The 22,766-nt window shown below is 36.0% G+C and overlaps 1 protein-coding gene across 9 annotated transcripts in view; it reads left to right on the forward strand.

The window, feature by feature from the left end:
- KCNT2 (potassium sodium-activated channel subfamily T member 2) overlaps nucleotides 1–22,766 on the forward strand; it is a 383,268-nt gene that overhangs the window by 199,587 nt on the left and 160,915 nt on the right. For 2 of the 9 annotated variants that reach the window (XM_079945036.1, XM_079945035.1), the window contains exon 3: nucleotides 9–85. The exons of the other annotated variants lie outside the window; for them this stretch is intronic. In XM_079945036.1, coding sequence (XP_079801162.1) covers nucleotides 9–85 — 77 coding nt within the window. The remainder of the gene's footprint in view (nucleotides 1–8; nucleotides 86–22,766) is intronic. 9 annotated transcript variants of the gene reach the window in all.

A 22,766-nucleotide genomic window follows, 5' to 3' on the forward strand; every position in this document is an offset into this window, starting at 1 on the left:
TTTTCCAGACGTTTGCTAAGAATTGGCAGAGAAAGTTATCAAGGCTTTTCTTGATTTCCACGACCTGGCTACTCTATCTGCCTAGGTGAGCTCATTGATGCCTATGGCTTCCAAAACCATCTGTAAGCGGACAGCTTCAGCAGCCCAAAACATTTTTAATTCTTCTCTGTTTCCAGGCAGTTTTCACCTATGTGTTCTCAATTATCCCACTGTTGATCCATCCCTTAAAAAAAGCAAAGTACCTGGAGTCATCTGGCCCGCTCCTTTTTTCTCAGGCAGAACATCCAATCTATCAGCAAGCCTACTGGCTTAAGGGCCAAGATCCCTCCAGGCACCATCCCCCTCTATCTGCACTGTCTCTACCCCTCAAACAGCCATTGTCTCTTGCTTGGATATCTGGTCTGTCTACTGACACCCTTGCTTTCTTACAATCTATTTCCACAGAGCAGTAAGAATATTCTTACAAGTTTAAGAACCTCCATCTTCCCCTGCAATGCACTTGGATCAAAACACCAAAAATAATTATGGGGCTGTCCACGGTCTGGCCCATGCTTACCTCTTTGACCTCAACTTATATTGTATTTCCTCTGAACCACTGGGCTGCCACACGACTGGTTTCTTTCTGTTCCTTGATGATATTATGACGATTCCTGACTTGGGTTTTCTTTTCTTTCTTTTTTTTAACATCTTTATTGGAGTATAATTGCCTTACAATGCTGTGTTAGTTTCTGCTGTATAACAAAGTGAATGAGCTATACGTATGCATATATCCCCATATCCTCTCCCTCTTGCGTCACCCTCCCACACTCCCTAACCCACCCCTCTAGCTGGACACAAAGCACCGAGCTTATATCCCTGTGCGATGCAGCTGTTTCACACTAGCTAGCTATTTTACAGTTGTAGTGTATATATGTTCATGCCAAACTCTCACTTCGTCTCAGCTTACCCTTCCCCCTCCGCATATCCTCAAGTCCATTCTCTGTGTCCGCATCTTTACTCCTCCCCTGCTCCTAGGTTCTTCAGAACCAATTTTTTTTTTTAGATTACATATATATGTGTTAGCATACAGTATTTGTTTTTCTCTTTCTGACTTACTTCACTCTGTATGACAGATTCTAGGTCCATCCACCTCAATACAAATAACTCAGTTTTGTTCCTTTTTATGGCTGAGTAATATTCCATTGTATGTATGTGCCACATCTTCTTTATCCATTCGTCTGTTGATGGACACTTAGGTTGCTTCCATGTCCTGGCTATTGTACATAAAGCTGCAATGAACAATGTGGTACATGACTCTTTTTGAGTTATGGTTTTCTCAGGGTATATGCCCAGTAGTGGGATTGTTGGGTCATATGGTAGTTCGATTTCTAGTTTTCTAAGGAACCTCTATACAGTTCTCCATAGTGGCTGTATCAATTTACATTCCCAGCAACATTGCAAGAGGGTTCACTTTTATCCACACCCTCTCCAGCATTTACTGTTTGTAGATTTTTTGATGTTGGCCATTCTGACTGGTGTGAGGTGATACCTCATTGTAGTTTTGATTTGCATTTCTCTAATGATTAGTGATATTGAGCATCCTATCATGTGTTTGTTGGCAATCTGTATATCTTCTTTGGAGAAATGTCTATTTAGGTCTTCTGCCCATTTTTGGATTGGGCTGTTTGTTCTTTTGATATTGAGCTGCATGAGCTGCTTGTTTATTTTGGAGAATAATCCTTTGTCAGTAGCTTCGTTTGCAAATATTTTCTCCCATTCTGAGGGTTGTCTTTTCATCTTGTTTATAGTTTCCTTTGCTGTGCAAAAGCTTTTAAGTTTCATTAGGTCCCATTTGTTTATTTTTGTTTTTATTTCTATTTCTCTAGGAGGTGGGTCAAAAAGGATCTTGCTGTGATTTATGTCAAAGAGTGTTCTGCCTATGTTTTCCTCTAAGAGTTTTATACTGTCTGGCCTTACATTTAGGTCTTTAATCCGTTTTGAGTTTATCTTTGTGTATGGTGTTAGGGAGTGTTCTAATTCCATTCTTTTACATGTACCTGTCCAGTTTTCCCAGCACCAGTTATTGAAGAGGCTGTCTTTTCTCCATTGTATATTCTTGCCTCCTTTATCAAAGATCAGGTGACCATAGAAAGCCAATGGGCTTTCTATCCTGTTCCATTGATCTATATTTCTGTTTTTGTGCCAGTACCTTACTGTCTTGATTACTGTAGCTTTGTAGTACAGTCTGAAGTCAGGGAGCCTTATTCCTCGAGCTCCATTTTTCTTTCTCAAGATTGCTTTGGCTATTTGGGATCTTTTGTGTTTCCATACAAATTGTGAAATATTTTGTTCTAGTTCTGTAAAAAATTCCATTGGTAGGTTGATAGGGATTGCATTGAATCTGTAGATGGCTTTGTATATTATAGTCATTTTCACAATGTTGATTCTTCCAATCCAAGAACATGGTCTATCTCTCCATCTATTTGTATCATCTTTAATTTCTTTCATCAGTGTCTTATCATTTTCTGCATACAGTTCTTTTGTCTCCTTAAGTAGGTTTATTCTTAGGTATTTTTTTCTTTTTGTTGAAGTGGTAAATGGGAGTGTTTCCTAAATTTCTCTTTCAGATTTTTAATCATTAGTGTGTAGGAATGCAAGAGATTTCTGTGCATTAATTTTGTATCCTGCTACTTTACCAAATCCATTGATTAGCTCTAGTAGTTTTCTGGTGGCATCTTTAGGATTGTCTATGATTAGTATCATGTTATCTGCAAACAGTGACAGTGTTACTTGTTTTCTGATTTGGATTCCTTTTATTTATTTTTCTTCCCTGATTTCTGTGGCTAAAACTTCCAAAACTATGTTAAATAATAGTGGTGAGAGTGGGCAACCTTGTCTTGTTCCTGATCTTAGTGGAAATGCTTTCAGTTTTTCACCATTGAGAATGATGTTGGCTGTGGGTTTGTCATATATGGCCCTTATTATGTTGAGGCAAATTCCCTCTGTGCCTACTTTCTGGAGGGTTTTTATCATAAATGTGTGTTGATTTTGTCGAAAGTTTTTTCTGCATCTATTGAGATGATCATGTGGTTTTTCTCCTTCAGTTTGTTAATATGGTTTATCACATTGATTGACTTGCATATATTGAAGAATCCTTGCATTCCTGGGGTAAACCCTACTTGATCATGGTGTATGAGACTTTTAATGTGCTGTTGCATTCTGTTTGCTAGTAATTTCTTGAGAATTTTTGCATCTATATTCATCAGAGTTATTGGCTTGTAGTTTTCTTTTTTTGTGACCTATTTGTCCGGTTTTGGTATCAGGGTGATGGTGGCCTCGTAGAATGAGTTTGGGAGTGTTCCTCCCTCTGCTATATTTTGCAAGAGTTTGAGAAGAATAGGTGTTAGCTCTTCTCTAAATGTTTGATAGAATTCGCCTGTGAAGCTATCTGGTCCTGGGCTTTTGTTTGTTGGAAGATTTTTAATCACAGTTTCAATTTCAGGGCTTGTGGTTGATCTGTTCATATTTTCGATTTCTTCCTGGTTCAGTCTCAGAAGGTTATGTTTTTCTAAGAATTTGTCCATTTGTTCCAGGTTGTCCATTTTATTGGCATATTTCTGCTTGTAGTAATCTCTCATCATCCTTTGTATTTGTGCAGTGCCAGTTGTTACTCCTCCTTTTTCATTTCTAATTCTGTTGATTTGAGTTTTCTCCTTTTTCTTGCTGAGTCAGGCTAATGGTTTATCAATTTTGTTTATCTTCTAAAGAAACAGGTTTTAGTTTTATTGATCTTTGCTATCATTTGCTTCATTTCTTTTTCATTTATTTCTGATCTGATCTTTATGATTTCTTTCCTTCTGCTAACTTTGGGGTTTTTTTGCTTTTCTTTTTCTAATTGCTTTAAATGTAACTTTAGTTTGTTCATTTGAGATGTTTCTTGTTTCTTGAGGTAGGATTGTATTGCTATAAACTTCCCTCTTAGAACTGCTTTTGCTGCATCCCATAGATTTTGGGTCATTGTGTTATCCTTGTCATTTGCTTGCAGGTATTTTTTGATTTCCTCTTTGATTTCTTCAGTGATCTCTTTGTTATTCAGTAGTGTATTGTTTAGTCTCCATGTGTTTGTATTTTTTACATATTTTTTCTTGTAATTGGTATCTAGTCTCATAGCATTGTGGTCAGAAAAGATACTTGATACAATTTCAATTTTCTTAAATTTACCAAGGCTTGATTTGTGACTTGTGAAATGATGTAGCCTGGGGAATGTTCCATGAGCACTTGAGAAGAAAGTGTATTCTGTTGTTTTTGGATGGAATGTCCTATAAATGTCAATTAAGTCCATCTTTTTTAATGTATCATTTAAAGCTTGTGTTTCCTTATTATTTTCATTTTGGATGATCTGTCTATTGGTGAAAGTGGGGTGTTAAAGTCCCCTACTATGATTGTGTTACTGTCGATTTCCCCTTTTATGGCTGTTAGTATTTGCCTTATGTATCAAGGTGCTCCTATGTTGGGTGCATAAATATTTACAATTGTTATATCTTCTTGGATCGATCCCTTTATCATTATGCAGTGTCCTTCTTTGTCTCTTGTAATAGTCGTTATTTTATTTTATTTATTTATTTATTTATTTATTTATTTATTTATTTATTTTTTGCGGTATTCGGGCCTCTCACTGTTATGGCCTCTCTCGTTGTGGAGCACAGGCTCCGGACGCGCAGGCTCAGCGGCCATGGCTCACGGGCCCAGCCTCTCCGTGGCATGTGTGCTCATCCCGGACCAGGGCACAAACCCGTGTCCCCTGCATTGGCAGGCGGACTCTCAACCACTGCGCCACCATGGAAGCCCTAGTCCTTATTTTAAAGTCTATTTTGTCTGATATGAGAATTGCTACTGCAGCTTTCTTTTGATTTCCATTTGCATGGAATATCTTTTTCCATCCCCTCACTTTCAGTCTGTATGTGTCCCTAGGTCTGAAATGGGTCTCTTGTAGACAGCATATATATGGGTCTTGTTTTTGTATCCATTTGGCCAGTCTGTGTCTTTTGGTGGGAGCATTTAATTGATTTACATTTAAGGTAATTATCGATATGCATGTTCCTATTCCCATTTTCTTAATTGTTTTGGGTTTGTTATTGTAGGTCTTTTCCTTCTCTTGTGTGTCCTGCCTAGAGAAGTTCCTTTAGCATTTGTTGTAAAGCTGGTTTGGTGGTGCTGAACTCTCTCAGCTTTTGCTTGTCTGTGAAGATTTTATTTTCTCAATCATATCTGAATGAGATCCTTGCTGGGTAGAGTAATCTTGGTTGTAGGTTTTTCTCCTTCATCCCTTTAAATATGTCCTGCCACTCCCTTCTGGCTTGCAGAGTTTCTGCTGAAAGATCAGCTGTTAACCTTATGGGGATTCCCTTTGTGTTAGTTGTTGTTTTTCCCTTGGTGCTTTTAATATGTTTTCTTTGTATTTAATTTTTGATAGTTTGATTAATATGTGTCTTGGTGTGCTTCTCCTTGCATTTATCCTGTATGGGACTCTCTGTACTTCCTGGACTTGATTAACTATTTCCTTTCCCATATTAGGGAAGTTTTCAACTATAATCTCTTCAAATATTTTCTCAGTCCCTTTCCTTTTCTCTTCTTCTTCTGGGACCCCTATAATTCGAATGTTGGTGCATTTAATATTGTCCCAGAGGTCTCTGAGAGTGTCCTCAGTTCTTTTCATTCTTTTCTCTTTATTCTGCTCTGCAGTAGTTATTTCCACTATTTTATCTTCCAGGTCATGTATCCATTTTTCTGCCTCAGTTATTTTGTTATTGACCCCTTCTAGAGTATTTTTAATTTCTTTTATTGTGTTGTTCATCATTGTTTGTTTGCTCTTTAGTTCTTCTAGGTCCTTGTTAGACATTTCTTTTATTTTCTCCATTCTATTTCCAAGATTTTGGATCACCTTTACTATCATTACCCTGAATTCTTTTTCAGGTAGACTGCCTATTTCTTCTTCATTTGTTAGATCTGGTGGGTTTTTACCTTGCTCCTTCATCTGCTGTATATTTCTCAGTCTTCCCATTTTGCTTAACTTACTGTGTTTGGGGTCTCCTTTTTCAGGCTACAGGTTCATAGTTCCCAGTGTTTTTTGGTGTCTGCCCCCAGTAGCTAAGGTTGGTTCAATGGGCTGCATAGGCTTTCTCGTGGAGGGGACTGGCGCCTGTGTTCTGGTGGATTAGGCTGGATCTTGTCTTTCTGCTGGGCAGGACAATGTCTAGTGGTGTGTTTTGGGGTGTCTGTGAACTTATTATGATTTTAGGCAGCCTCTCTGATAATGGGTGGGGTTGTGTTCCTGTCTTGCTAGTTGTTTGGCATAAGGTTTCCAGCACTGTAGCTTCATGGTCATTGAGTGGAACTGGGTCTTAGTGTTGACATGGAGATCTCTGGGAGAGCTCTCACCAATTGATATTACATGGAGCTGGGAGGTCTCTGTTGGACAAGTATCCTGAACTCAGCTCTTCCACCTCAGATGCTCATACCTGACACACGGTCAGAGCACCAAGACCCTGTCAGCCACACGCCTCAGAAAAAAAGAGAAAAAAAATGAAATAAATAAAGAAAAAATATATAAAATAAAAATTTTAAATGAAATTATTAAAATAAAGCATTTAAGAAAATTATTCATAATAAAAAAATAAAAAGGTAATGAAAGAAAGAAGAGAGCAACCAAACCAAAAAACAAATCCACCAGTGATAACAAGTGCTAAAAACTATACTAAAAACAAAATAAACAAAACAAAAAACAGATAGAACCCTAGGACCAATGGTAAAAGCAAAGCTATACAGTCAGATCACACAAAGAATAATGCACATACACACTCACAAAAAGAGAAAAAGGAAAAATATATATGTATTATAAAAATCAAAATACAAAGGAAGAGAGCAACCAAATCAATAAAGAAATCTACCAATGATAATAAAACTAAGATAAACATAAAACCAGAAACAGATTCAGAAAGCAAACCCCAAGTCTACAGTTGCTCCCAAAGTTCACCGCCTCATTTTTGGGATGACTTGTTGTCTATTCAGGTATTCCACAGATGCAGGGTACATGAAGTTGATTGTGGAGATTTAATCCACTGCTCCTGAGGCTGCTGGGAGAGATTTCCCTTTCTCTTCTTTGTTCACACAGCTCCTGGGGTTCAGCTTTGGATTTGGCCCGCCTCTGTGTGTAGGTCACCTGAGGGTGTCTGTTCTTAGCTCAGACAGGATGGGATTAAAGGAGCAGCTGATTCGGGGGCTCTGGGTCACTCAGGCGGGGAGAAGGAGGGGTACGGATGCAGGGTGCAGGGCGAGCCTGCGGTGGCAGAGGCCAGTGTGACGTTGCACCAGCCTGAGGCACACCGTGCGTTCTCCCAGGGAAGTTGTCCCTGGATCACGGGACCCTGGCAGTGGTGGGCCGCACAGGCTCCCGGGAAGGGAGGTGTGGATAGTGACCTGTGCTCACACACAGGCTCCTTGGTGGCGGCAGCAGCAGCCTTAGCGTCTCATGCCCGTCTCTGGGGTCCGCGCTGTTAGCTGCAGCTCGCAACCATCTCTGGAGCTCCTTTAAGCAGCACTCTTAATCCCTTCTCCTCGCGCACCAGGAAACAAAGAGGCAAGCAAAAGTCTCTTGCCTCTTCGGCAGGTCCAGATCTTTTCCTGGACTCCCTCCCGGCCAGCCGTGGCACACTAGCCCCTTCAGGCTGTGTTCACGCAGCCAACCCCAGTCCTCTTCCCGGGATCCCACCGAAGCCCTAGCCTCAGCTCCCAGCCCCCGCCCACCCCGGCGGGTGAGCAGACAAGCCTCTCGGGCTGGTGAGTGCCGGTCGGCACCGATCCTCTGTGCAGGAATCTCTCCGCTTTGCCCTCCGCACCCCTGTTGCTGCGCTCTCCTCTGCGGATCCGAAGCTTTCCCCCTCGGCCACCCACAGTCTCCGCCCCCGAAGGGGCTTCCTAGTGTGTGGAAACCTTTCCTCCTTCACAGCTCCCTCCCACTGGTGCAGGTCCCGTCCCTATTCTTTTTTCCTTGTTTTTTCTTTTCTCTTTTGCCCTTCCCAGGTACGTGGGGAGTTTCTTGCCTTTTATGAAGTCTGAGGTCTTCTGCCAGTGTTCAGTAGACAGTTGTTTTGTAGGAGTTGTTCCACATATTGTTGTTGTGCCACATGTAGATGTATTTCTGATGTATTTGTGGGGAGGAAGGTGATCTCCTGTCTTACTTCTCCACCATCTTGAAGGTCCCTCCGGGTTTTCTTAACAGTGTTCTCTTTGCTTTGTATAATCTCCACTTAGCTTTTGTCGTCCTTAAGGTCTCAGCTCATATGTTAAAGCCTTAATGGAACCTTTCTTAACAACTCAGTCAAGGGTCCTGACAGCTCTGTTGTATCATCCACAAACAGTGGTTCTGCAGTGCACTAGCCTTCTGTTATCTTAATCATCTGTCTTTATCAGAAATTAGACTTATTTTCTTTTTCTTATATAAAATAGGTTATGGAATGATACTGAGTTTGTACTGTAAGTCTGGGATAAAATACTTGATTGAAGATGTAAAATATAAAACTGATTTTAAGTTCAGTCATATCTAAAGATGCTAATACTAAAGATCACTTTATAGTTTATTATTCCCTCTTATCCTAGCCCTATTTTACACTTTGACACAAGTACTAAAACATGTATCACAATGTTTTATAGGTTTACATTTCAGATGGTTAAAGACAGAATGTAGTAAAAGGATTGATGTTACACGAGTCTTTTCCTCTTCGCCTTACCTACGTGGAAGATATTGTACACAAATTTGTCACTCAGGAAAGACAACATAGCTCAGTCAAATTTCATCTTATTTGGGACATTCACCCTAGTTAATCAGTAACTAAATAAATCATTAGTCATTTTGGTACAGGAAGGATTTAGAACCTACAACTTAAATTAACAAATTGCTTTGAGGCAATTGGTTTCCTTTCTAATTATTCTCTCAAACAAAAACATGTCTAATTTCACAGTTTTATTAAAGAAAGCTTGTGTTATTTAATCTCTACACAGTTGTGGGTAGGGGAAAAGAAACTTTGTTATATTCCTGGTGTTCCCTCTTAAGAGTATAGATAGCCTTGGTCAAGTGTTGGACTCTTTTCTCCCTGAGATGCTGCCTCGGAAGAGAAAGGAGTTGGACTAGATCAGTTGTTCTCAATCCAGTGTGCTATAGTACCCTGGGTGTCCCAGAACTTTCCCAGCAGGGTTATTGAAGTTATATCATTCTATGACATTCATAATTGCTAAGAATGAGGATAAATTCTATTAGGATGATGTATGTTAAATGAAATTTTGAACTGAATGAGTCTCATGATGAGTAAAAAGTAAAGGAAATGCCATATTTATTGTACAGGTTTGACCCTAAAAATGCTATTGTTTTGCTTAGTGAATTTCTTTTGGATGCCAAAAAATAAAAAATCAAAGATTTTTTTGAATGGTAGTACCTTAATTGCAATATTAATCCCTAGCTTAATCTCTTTGAGTATATATAATCTGATATGGGAAAACTGGTACAAATTTTTAAAAAATTGAAGCCATTGGAGCAAAATGTGCTTTAGGTAAATGTTAATGCAAACCACGTTTCCAGTAAATTTCTTTAGTTTAGAATGTGTGATTGACCTCCTGAAACTGCTCTTTGAACAGATATTATCTATCAGGAAAAGAGTTGTAATTTCCAGTGAAAACGAAAAATAATTATTTACCTAGGAGACAATTCTACGTAGATACTGATATATTTGGCATTAACTTAGAAGCAGTAAATACACCATCAATTAGTCGAATGCTCAAATGAGCCAGTCAGATACTTCTCACGAGTATTCTGACTCACATATAGAAATATTTTATATTACAGAGTTTTCTGAAATATTAGCTTTCATAGAGTCTATGAAATGGTTATAGGTTCACCTCACTGTCTGTTAGGGGAGAGTTTTCAATTGCTTTTAAGCAGAGATTAAGTGTTATGAATGTAAAAGTGTTATCAGTATGACAGAGCTTTTCTGTCAATGAACATGATAACAATATTACATTTTAAAAATTGGATTCAAGTAAATTATTACATAAAAGTAAGAGTCACTTTCTCTATGGGAGTAATTCCCACTCCTTACAATATAAAGTAACATGTGAGGGTCTATGTTTTCTTTTATTTCTAATGGCTAATTAAATTTGGATCATTTCAGGTAGAATAAAATAAGCCTTGTTTTGTGCCTTAGTTGATTTCCAGAAACTGTTGACTAGTGACTAAATATTTGGGATTGGTCTTGTTATGTGACAGTAACTAGCAAGACATTCCTGTGGGAACACGTTAAATGAGTATAAATCAGCCTAAATTAGCTGATATTTATTTGGCACTGTTACATATTTCATATGTACAGAAACATATGAATTAGTGTTTATCTTACTAGCTTCCTGATAGTAAAATAGAAATGCATTGTAAATCAAATATTTTCTGAAAAGATTCTGGATGTATACATATTTTTATAAACCTATCTTACATATATAATGGGAATTAATGGTGTGTAAAACTAATATTTTATTGGTTATATACTTCACTTTTGAGAACTGAATAAGCTAATTTTTAAAAAATCAAGCAAAAAAAATAAAAGTATATTGCAGAGAGGCAAGAGCTCAAACCTAGAAGAAACTTTAGGACTGAATGTAGTAGCCATTATTTCCTCTGCTCACAGATGGAACTTCACTTGGGTGATTTGCATGGGCAGTGTCTTAAAGGTGATTTGTCAGCCTGGAGACTGAGAGTCTAGTGTAAATGTTACTGCTTGGAGCAGTAGTAACCACTCAGAGTATCAGCAGACTTTATTAATGAGCTCGACACTATTTGATTTGGTCACATCATTCATTCTCTTGCTTAAAATTCTTCATTCGTGTCTTTGGAGTCTTCAGTATAGTATAAATTCTTTGGTGTTGTATAGAAAGCAATTTACAATTTTTCCTGTCTTACATCACTGGCTTTATCTTCCCTTATTTGTCTTAGTCTGAAGGCTATACTGTAGGCAATTGCACTATAGCAATGCTTTTCACAGTTGAGGTTTTTATGCAAGATTCCATTTTATCTTCTTTGCAACCAGTAGAAGTTACTTTGAACTGTTCGTGACTTGATTGTGAAGCTTTTCCTATCAAGAATACCTTTTATTTTCTCTTTTAAAGTAAACTTATGGTTAGAAATAAAAAGTGTAAATCAAGAGGAAAGAAGAATAGGTATCATACTTTTTGTTTGTTTTTGAAATTTAAGCCTTAAAAATGAGGAAAAAATGAAATATGATCCTTAGAGCTATTGACTTTATTCTGTTATTCTATTACTAGAAATGGAGCAAAAATATATTTGAAGGAATCTCTGATATCACAGTAGGACTCAGAAAGCCAGCGTAAGTCACTGACTTTAATATTTCCAATATTTTAATATTAAATATTATTTAATATTTCCCAGTATTAAAGTCAGAAAAATTTACATGAAGAATAATTTACATGTACATGGGGATTATGAGAATGCATTGGGCATGTGAGACACACATACACACACCCCATATGTGCATTCACACTCTTTTTATGTCTTCATTCTCTTCTATAACATTTCATTAAATGACGTGTTTTCTCAGCAGTCAGTGCTCAGCCTTTTTATTTTTATTTTTCTTCTAGGAATGTATCATATATTTTAGTTATATTTTCTGTAATCCCGTAAATATCACATACATACCACAGGACAGCATGGTATACGTGTGTCCAGACAAGTTAAAATCTAGGGGTGGTTAATAAGTGTGTGAAGGATTCTCATCAGGGACTCATTATCAGGTATCAACAGATTAAAGCATCAATATCTGTGTCAGAATTTTTACAAATTAACATAAAGGGAATTAAAAATAGTTTTCTAGACATATAGTTGTCAAGAAAGTGTGGTTTGGTTATTTCTGCCCCTGCATAACTGGACTATAAGAATTTGGTGAGCACAGCAGCCTAACCCTTTAAGGAAGTTGTGCCTTAGGTCTAGAGACCCTTTCAAACCTGTTCCTACTTAGAGCATTTTGTCATCTGATCCCACAGACCATTAGCAGAAACTGCTCTCAGTACGTTTTCAGGTTTTCTTTGGTATGATCATTTCTTTCAATGTATTTGTTGTTATGCACAGAAAGACAAGAGAACAGGAAGCTCTTGGATCTTGCAGAACAGGGGTTCGTGAGTGTTTTATGTGGCAGAATTCAGTCTATGACTTGCTCTCATCGTGTCATGATTGGCAGCAAGGTTGTTAGGGAGAGATTCTGACACCACAACTTTTCCTCTTTTCATTGGAGGTTACAAGTGTGCGACAGAAAGAACCCAATAATTGTGACCAAATTGTCTTGGGCCAGTTTCTATGGTTTTAATTATGTCCTTTATAGTTAGCTGTTTCTGTGCCATTTCCTCTTAGATTCCTCAAACAAAATATGTTCAAAAGCAAACTTATGCTATTTCTTCCCCCAAATTGTCCGTAACTCTGAAATAGCAGCTACTGTCCATTTTTGGACAATCCCAAAGAATGGAGTCATTCCTCACACCTCCTGTTCTGTTACACAGTACATGATAAAACAAATCCCATACACTTTACCTCCAATATATCCTGGAAATCTTCCCACTTCTGTCCCTCTCAGTCTCACCTCACTCATCTAAACTGTCATAACCTTTTTATGGCAACAGCCCTATAACTGGTTTTCCTGTTGTCCACTCTGGTTCCCTTCCAAACCATTCATCTCGTGTCCACCACAGTGAGCACTGGGAAATGTAAATACAATTGTGTCACCACTTGCTTAATGCTTGTTAAAGGTTTTCCATGTGTTGTGGGATGAATACAAAACTCCTTAATAAGTTCTAAATTTCCTGCACCATCGGGATTTCCCCCCCATCTTTTCTTTCTCAAGCAGAAACTCTGCCTTTCTTTTTTTTTCCCTGATTCCTCTTTCAGATTAACCCCCCCTCCTTCCTAAAATGCTCTGTCTTCTCTGCAGACTAAGGTCAGACTCACCTTTTTATGTAAACATCACTTTTTTATTGAATCCTGACTCTCCTGAGTAGGTTGGATTCCATTATTACAGGAAATCATAGCACTAGAGGGCTCTCCTTTGTTATTTGTATATATTTACATTAGTCATCATTTTCTATCTCTTCCACTGCACTCTAACTCCCATTGAGGAAGTAGTCTTGCAAGTTTTTCTATACCATTTTCTCCCCCAGGACCTGGTACTGAGACAAACACTTAGTAACACTCACTAAATAGGAGAACAAATAAGTGTAAAAACTTTTCAAATGCTTATGATCTACAACACAGTGGAAATGAAATTACAAGCCCTTTATTGAAGCTTCAGGAGAGAAAAATCCTAAAAGTTTTCCAGAAAGCAAGGAGTAGTAAGTAAAAAATGCTTTCACTTATTAACAAGAATATAAGATAAGTATCACATCTTTATTTACTGTCTTATCCATGTTATTTTGTTTTAAAAATATGAACATAATTTTAATAGCTTTCTGCTAGTGATACAGTTCCCCATTTTTTCCAGTAAGGGCTTAATCTCTGAATTTTGGAGTCTCCTAAAGTGAGATTTTCAAGAACATCATCCTGATTTTACTTGATTCTTGCCTATACCATGTTATTTATTACCTTTAACCATGATGATTTTGTCTCCTTGTTTTCACCTAGTTTAATCTGTTTAATCATCTTTCTTATCCCACTGCCTTGTTTCTTTATTTGCCTACTTCCTTCACAGTTTACAGTAGAAAATACATTTTACATCGACACACAGTACCCATTCTTTTAATAAATAATTATGGATGAATATGAATACATGCTCAACATATAACCTGAGGAACATAGAAAAAAAACACTACATGATTATAAATTCCGTCTTTCCTACCATGAGCAAAAAATCCTACTTCCATCTGTGTGCAATACACTAGTAATGGCCTATAGGCTGATGAGCCTATGAGTAATTTACATAGACTATCGAGTAGATGCTTTTATTTTGTTTAGGTCATTATTGATGAAAAGAGAGGAAATGTCATAAACTGAAATTTAATGTAATTTTGTGAAAATAAATGTATTCTGTAGGACTGGCAAGGGACAATGTGGAATCTCTTTAATTGAAATATTTAATATAAGAAAGAACACTTACCATTTTGTTATGGTTAGTGTAGCGTATAGCCTTACATAATTTCCTTCTTTCACTAAGTGAGTGAAAGAGAAACAAAGTAGATTTTAAAATATATAAATTAAGATGTTAGCGTTTCTAAATGGAGGAGTATTTAGTGAAAGTGAGACTTAAGAAATAAATACTTTACATTAGCCTTATTTTTTCCTAAGTTTAACTAGAAATTAAATGTGTGGTATACTATATATCATCGCTTTATATATTTAGTGTAAAATGGAGCCTAATCCTTTTTTAATTAATGTGATTATGATTTTTGCATGTGTTTGAATACTTTTGAAAAAATTATCCTAAGATTTAACACTATTTCAGTTAACAAAAAAGGAGAATTTATAAATTTTTTAATGAGATAAAATTTGGAGTCTTCTTTTTCATATAACATGCTCAATTTGGCGATCCACATCTAAATAATTACAGTGCTTATGAAAAAATTTGTCCTATTCTCTTAGCTTCTTTGTGAGCAGGAAGAAAGAGAGGACTCTTCTATGTATATCCAGCACTCAGTACAGCTGCTGTGGGCCTGTATTTATAAACTGTCCTTTGTCATATGTGCTCAAAGTTCAGTTTTGTAGGAAGTCGGTAAAGACCAAGGAATTATGAGCGAGGCATATTGATTTTTGTGGATCTATGGAAGGAATGGTAGGTCATTCCAAAATGCATATTTATGGATTTTTAAGTAGTATTAAATAAATTGAGATTAAGGGTAGAGATGGAACACCTTTAAAATGTTGCATTTAAAAATTATATCTTTTGATCTCAATTAAAAAGACAAAAAACAAAACAAAGCAAAGAACTCCAGGGACTGAATGTTTCATTGTTAAACTTCTTCAAGGAACAGTAAATCCAGGGTGGTGTAATTCAGGACATGGACAAAGGTACAAAGTTACCCAAATCATTTAATGATTAAGCTAAACAGTTATTCTAAAATACTCAGAGCACAAATTATGGGCTGATGTTCTCATATTTTAGTTCATAAAATGCTCCTACTTCAAGATACTCTATCAAAAGTAAGAACTTTGGCAGATATGTTTGGTTAATCCTATGAAAAGTATTCTATTCTCAGAGATTCATGATCAACATTAACTCATTAAAGGGATCTGAAAAATCCTTTGCTAAATAAAATATACTTAACTCAGAGTTGCCAGATGTATTTGACTGTAGACCCCTATGTCTGGTCAGCAAACTGGCTTTTCAGGGAACATGGGTTGGGATATAAAACTGTAACCCAAGATCACTTTAAAAGATAGATATAAAAATCCTATAGTAATAAATTGCCAAACTCAGATCAAAAGTGCATTTACATTAAGGACAAAAGCAAACAAAACAAAATGCCAAACAAGCAAAAGGGTATATACTAAATATTATTACCTCATGGATAGAAAGAGGTGGAATGATATTAATTCTTATTTATATCTTTGTTATTTGTCTTGTAATAACAAGTGCATATTACTGTTTTTTGGAATTGAAAATATTAGAACTGTAAAAAAATTACCATCAGGTAAGATTTACCCAAGGAGTGTAGGTATGGCTTCTTATAGGTATATATTAATAAACTACTTTATTGCAATGAATTGGACATAATATTTTACAGGAATGATAAATTCAACATATCCCAAAACTAAATAATTTATATCCCTCTCCATCTGCAGAATTTTTCCTACTGTTTCTTTTCTTATGCTGATATTATCTGTTGCCTTTATTCCTTGATATCTATAGGTCATATTGAAAAACAACAAATATTGGTTGAAAACCAAGCAAAACATTGTATCGTTCATGAGCTGTGTTTGTTCATATGGTTCTAGTCATATAGTCAGTCTTTGTCCTTATTGATCGTGGAAGTATTGGATGATATGAAATCTCGAGGGCATTTCTCTGTTTTTGGTGCATGTTGGTGGTAATCAAGTTCTGAGTTGGTATTTAAAGACATATTTGACTAGTTGGCATTTCATCCTCCAATCTGCATAGTTTAAATGCATGTCCACTTGATTTAAAAAAAAAACAAAAAACTTTCCAAAGTGCTTGCTGTAAAATTCCTCAATGGTTTTTTATTCTGTGACAATGATCTTTAAAATAGACATTGTCACAAGTGAGTATTCATATAAAACTAAATTGCATTAAGGCAGAAATGGCTATGTGAAAGATTTTTGAAATTCCAGTTTAAGCCCAGTATTGTGAATACTGACTACAATTATGAAAAAAATATAAATATGTGAATGGCAGGAATACTCTATGGCAGGAATACTCTGCTTCTCAAAATGCATAGAATTTCAAAAACTAGGTATATTTAATCTTCATAAGATAGAAAATTCATAAGTTATATAAAATTAAATACATATTTAAATGATACCCTTGAGCATGAGTTAATATGTTAAATAATATAAAAAGAGAAAATTGTACTGTTTTTTTCAAAATATTATGATTTTAACATTTAAATCTTAAAATATTACCATATAATGATATGCTTAGTAGCTACCTGTCAGTGAATTTTAAAAATAGATACATATATAATATACATATGTACAGTCTTTTATATAATCACAATAGGAATTCTTTCATTTAAGCAATCTCAGGGATAAGTAGTCCTTTTTTTAAAATAAGTATTCCTTTTTAGAACAAGTCACTAGCCTGATATTGACATTTTGGCCCAGAAATAACACCTAACTTTTTTTTTTTTTTCCCTTACTGCATTACCAAGAATTAGTTGTCCCTTTCTGTAAATGACGACAGTGAACCCTCCAAAGGTCAACTAATATCAGCATGACCATCTTTCTAAATAGTTAAAGATTATAGGTTTACCTTGCAAATTGCCTAACTCTTGTTTTTTTTTTTTTTTTGCGGTACGCGGGCCTCTCACTGTTGTGGCCTCTCCCGTTGCGGAGCACAGGCTCTGGACGCGCAGGCTCAGCGGCCATGGCTCACGGGCCCAGCCGCTCAGCGGCATGTGGGATCCTCCCGGACCAGGGCACGAACCCATGTCCCCTGCATCGGCAGACGGACTCTCAACCACTGCGCCACCAGGGAAGCGCCTAACTTTTCTTTTTAGAGCCTTCCACACTTGCCCATGTTTCCACTTCCCCTAGCAGTTAAGAGTTACAGGGCGGAGAAAAGATTGGACACGATTACAGATATTCATTAATCCATGAGTGGTTTTCTGCTGCTAACAACTCTGTTAGCTAATCCACAGCAAAGAGAACAGACAGGCTATTTTCTCATTGCCAGTTTCTTCCTCCACAGTCCCTGACTCTCTTGCATTTAGCTTTTTGTCAAGTGGAGAGGGCTTTTTAACACTTATGTGGAGATATTGGATCCTTATATTTGACTCATTTTTGTGTTTCTTTTTCTTTTATGCTGGGGCTGTCATATAAATAACAAAATTACTAATGAATTCATTGAAGGTTCTTAGGTGTCAGGCATTTCACTGAGCATTAGGCCGCTTAATTCTCATAATAACCAAATGAAGAAGTTAACATGATTACGTTTACTTTTCAGTTGAGGAGCATGATGTTTAAAAAGCTTAAGTAGTTTCCCTAAGTTAGTATTAATCAAGTTATGAATTAAATGTTTGATTATTAATTTATGGTGTTATTGCTAGTAGTAATTAGTGTTATAAAGTTGAGGTCAGAATCATTCACTTTAGATTTTAGAAACTGTTTTTGTGTAGACTAAGATGTCATGTATCTGCATCTCTAACATACAGTGCAGTGCCTGGCACTAGTAAGCCATCAATAAGTGTATTTGTATGAATAAACATGACTTACCTTTATGATACTAGTTCACCCTTTTTCCATTTTAAACATTTGATTAAAATATTATAGCACTTACTGGTTTTATAGAAATCGTTTTTAAATTTAAAATTGATAGGTATTTTTACAGTAGAGAAATTATAAGAAAAATATATTCATTTGCAACTTTTCATTTCAAAGTCACTCACTACAAATGAATCTGAGTAACTTGTATGCAAATTAAAGAAACAAAAAGGCAAATAGAACATGGTGTGATATTGGTCTATTTTTATATCTTAGATTGTAGTAAATTATTTAATTTCAAATGTTTAGGCAGGGGATACGTGATAATAAACAAAAATTTGGTTACAATTAGGTATCCGTTAAAATTAAGCATTTAAGTGAGCTTTTTTTCTTAAATATCATGGCCCAGTCACAAAACAACATTAAATTTGATTACTAGGAAATTTGAAGGTAACAGAGTGTTTACTAATATCCACCAGCTATGATTATTTATTTTTTAATTCTATATTATTAAATCCTACTGCTACTTTCATTTCAGGATATAACTTGAATAGTTTACCTTGGGCTTTGACTGACTGAACAGATGTATCTCTTTTATAAGAAGGCAAAATAGGATATTTTGATTATGAATGTGCTGTATTTGAGCACATTCTTGGATTTAGTTTATCAGAAAATCTGTGCCATCATTAAAATCACTTCTGGGTACAGAGACAAAATAATAATTAACTGAACTTCATCAATTATGATCAGGGAGAAGCGGCAGTTTTCATTTAATAATGGCTCGAAAGACATCTGTGAATGAAATAAGATAACAATCTATATTAAAATGGATTATAATCACTGAATAGCTTCAAATCCTTATGCAGCACATTGTAGCATTCACAGTGCAAGGAAAAATAGCTAACGTATAAATGAAATATTAATGTTTATGCATAGTAAAATAAAATGGTATTTCAATGCTAAAACTGTCTTAGCCTCAAGAATTATATAATAAAGTAACAGTAAACTATCTGTGTATCTATCTCTCCTGAAAGTGCACTTTTTACGTTCCTTCATAAAAGTAGCTGAATTATTGTTTAGAAAGATAATTTATATGAACAATATTAAAGTATTTTTATTTGAATGATTGACATAGAAGAGTAATACAAGTTTTCATATTTCTTTAAAACATTCCTAGTTGTGTCACCTATAACCAAAATGGTATGTAGTAAGTTGGCAGATATTCTTAACATTCTCCACGTGTTGCATGTAGATGCTCTATAACTAGTATCAGAAAGTGATGCTGTGTCCATATAATGTGATCAGAGTAGTCTGGTCTCTGCCTTTTTATTAAGCTTCCCCATGTGTTAGTATTTACTTTTGTAAAATAAAAACATGCAACAAGTAATTTTCAAAATACTTTTAAAATCTAATTTTTATAATTCTAGAGGAGGTTTGAAAGACTTTTTTGTTTAAATAATGTGAAGATCCTATCTTAGAATTTGATGTTAGTGCAAATTCTGCAGAATTCCCTTCTAAAGTGTTTCTACCCTTCGAATAATGTGATTCTTTACAATAGAACATAAGGGAAATAGTTGCAGAAGTTCATGTGAAAGTGAATCCCAACAACGAAGTCAAGATCATAAAGTTATTGTAGGCAAATCTCTCTCTAATGTTGGAGAGTAATTTGTTTCTTCCATAAAACATAAGCTGGATACTTTTGTTATTATGATAGCTATGTAACTAACCTGATTGACTGAACTTAGTATTAATGTATGCAAGATTCACTCACTAACATGAATGGGATTTTGGGTAAAACTTTTGATTAGTAAATCGTGAAATATAATCAGTTTAATTCAGTAATTCAAACCGTTTTTAAATATGTTAGTGACAGAAAGTTTAGAATGTTAACAAGACTAAATAAATACAAGTTTTATATTTGAATATTAAATTTGATTTTATAAAAAGACAAATTTTTAGTTATACAATTTGCTCGCCTATTACCCAAGCAGAATGGGTTTCAATAAGTAAGTCAATGCATTTTAAATTTCCAAATTTTGTATTTATCATATTAAGTAATGCTAACTAAACAAATGATGGGGTTACAAAAGCGAATTACTAAGGAAAATAAAACCTAATTTACTTGTTTATAAGTAGTCGAATATTTCAAAAGGTGGTGGGAAAGTCATTTGCCTGTTTTGACAAAGAAGTATTTAGCCTTGCCTCTTAGTTGTATTAGATTCCACCATTAAGACAGTGGTGAGATAAACATTTTTGTGTGCTCTTTCTTTAATGAAATGTATTTAGTTTATATCTATCTAAACAGGCTAAATAGCTAGGTGATTTAAATGTGGGCAACAGAGATCTGTGTATTTTACATTCAGACCCTCATTCATTCAGGAAATATTAATGCACATCATTATGTTCTTGGCAGTAATATAGGTGCTCAGGCAACATAGATGAAGACACCATGTGACTCTGTCCTAATAGCCTCCATTCTTATAGAGGTTTATGGATAATGGGCATCAAACCCAGCAAATGACTAAAACTATTATATATTTTTTTAATTAAGCAGTATAAGAAAGACTTGGAGTATATATGATGGTCAGGATAGAAGTAAAGACTTGAAGGATGTGAGGAGATAGCCATGGCAATATCTCGGCAATAGGGTCCAGCCAGAGAGAGCAGTCCATGACAGGACCCTGAGTCCGGACCATGCCTGTCATGTTGGTCAGAAAGCAAGAATGCCAGTGTAGCTGGGGCAGAGCAAACCACAGGGAGGAAAGTAGAAAATTAGTCCAAAAGGCATAGGGAAGGGTCGGATAGAGGAGCACGCTGGAGACAAATGAAAGATTGTTAGCTTTTTAGTCTAAGCGAAAGAGGGAGCCCTCTCAGGGCTTTAAGTAGAGGAATAGCATGGCTTGACTCATGTTGTCATAGGGCAGCTCTGGCAGACGGGTCGACTATAAGCTGTTGGAAAAAGGGTGGGGATGTTTACTGCAGTGGAGGGAAAAAAACCTGATGGCAGGGATCATTGTGGTGGCAGTATAAATGGTGAGTAGTGATTGTGGAGTCTGGTTATATTTTGAAGTTAGAAGCAGTGGAGTTTGCTAAAAGATTGGATATGGGTTGTTATAAAAAAAAGAAAAAAAAAAGTCCAGGATGATCCCAGGATTTTGGTTCAAGAAAGCTCTCTTTGCCACCATCCAATGATGAAGAGTTTGAGAGGAAGTTTAGGATTCCATTTGGACATGTTAACTTTGAGATGTCTATTGGAAATAAAGGGAAGGCATTGAGAGAAGCTGGTTGATGCTTGACTGCAGTGAGGCTGAGGGACTAGAGGACAGTGAATTCGGGGTGTTCTCGGAAGATGAGGTCAGAGAAGAGCCAGGTGTTTGGGATTTTATTCTGAATGTGGCACTGAGAGTTAGAAACAGAGAGGGAACAAGATTTGACCTATAATTTAAAAGGATTATTGTGTTCTCGGGCTAGATATTTAAGTATCCTCTGCATCATTTTCTCTTGGGGAGAAGGAACAAAAGTCATTTATTTATTACAAAAATATTTATTGACTTAGAAGATCATATGTTGACATCAATGTTTTAAAAACTGTAGGGACATTGTTACTCATGAACCTAAGCAGTGGCCCATTTAATGAGCCCCTAAGAGAAACCAGCAGACGAGCCTATTCAAAATCAGAGGAAAACTCTAAAAGTAATTCAGTGTATTCATCTTTATTAGTCTTCTTTTAAAAAGTTGACTTTGCTTTTGTATAATTATACCAAATATGCAACAACTGTTTCATTTTCTTATCATTTTAGGAGTCTTCATTTTCATATAAATTTAGAGAGCATTAAGGTATACCAAGTCCTTCAAGTGTAAGTGTAATATTAACAAATAAGTGAAAGGCTCACATGATTTTCCCAGGTCAAGTAAATGGAATGTTGCATAAGGATTATTAAAAAATGCTTGTAAGTATAGATTTAACTACAACCATATCAAGGAAATTAAATACCTTGCAATATGGTTTATTCAGCAAAATTTATTAAGATTTACATAGGTTGTGATAGGTATTATCATGTATACAGCTTGGTAGATTGAAAAGCATAGCCATAATATTTTGTGGCTCCTCTCATGAAGAAATGGAGTCTGTTTCCACACTCCTTCAATCTGGGATGATCTTGTGACTTTCTTTGGCAAATAGAATGGGCAGATCAAAGCTAGGTCTTCAGAGGGCTTGCAGCTGCCATGCCAAAAAGGAAGCTGGTTGATTGATTGGAGGCTGAGAGGTCTCATGGAGAGAAACTAGGCGCCACAGCCAACAATGAAACCTGACCATAGACCCCAGTGGTGGGACCATCCTGAGCCTTCCATTCAGCCAGACTTCTAGCTGAACACAGCTGCAAGTGTGAGCCCAAGAAAACCAAAGGAGCTTCCCACCGAACTATGTGAGATGATAAATTGTTACTTTTTTAAACCAATAAGTTTGGGGGAGTTTGTTATGCAGTAATAAAAAACTGAAACATGCATGAACTATTTTTTGGAGTTTGTTTGTATATATTATTTGAGCAGGGTTTAATTAAATGTTATTTTGTTCATTTAGCAGTTAGCTACTGGATAGCTGCTATGCACTTTGTTCTAAGTGTTGTAGGAAAATTATAAAGTATAAATACTGTCATTGAGGTTGATAATAGTTGAGTAGCATTGATAAATATTTAACACTAAATATATATATATACATATTTGTAAAAGTGTAGCTATCTAAGACATGAACTCATATATACTTTAGAAATTCATCAGAAACACTGTAGCTTGGGATACAAAGAAGTCTTCATGA

Source organism: Stenella coeruleoalba (genome assembly GCF_951394435.1).
Source record: "Stenella coeruleoalba genome assembly, chromosome: 1".
NCBI classification, from domain to species: domain Eukaryota; kingdom Metazoa; phylum Chordata; class Mammalia; order Artiodactyla; family Delphinidae; genus Stenella; species Stenella coeruleoalba.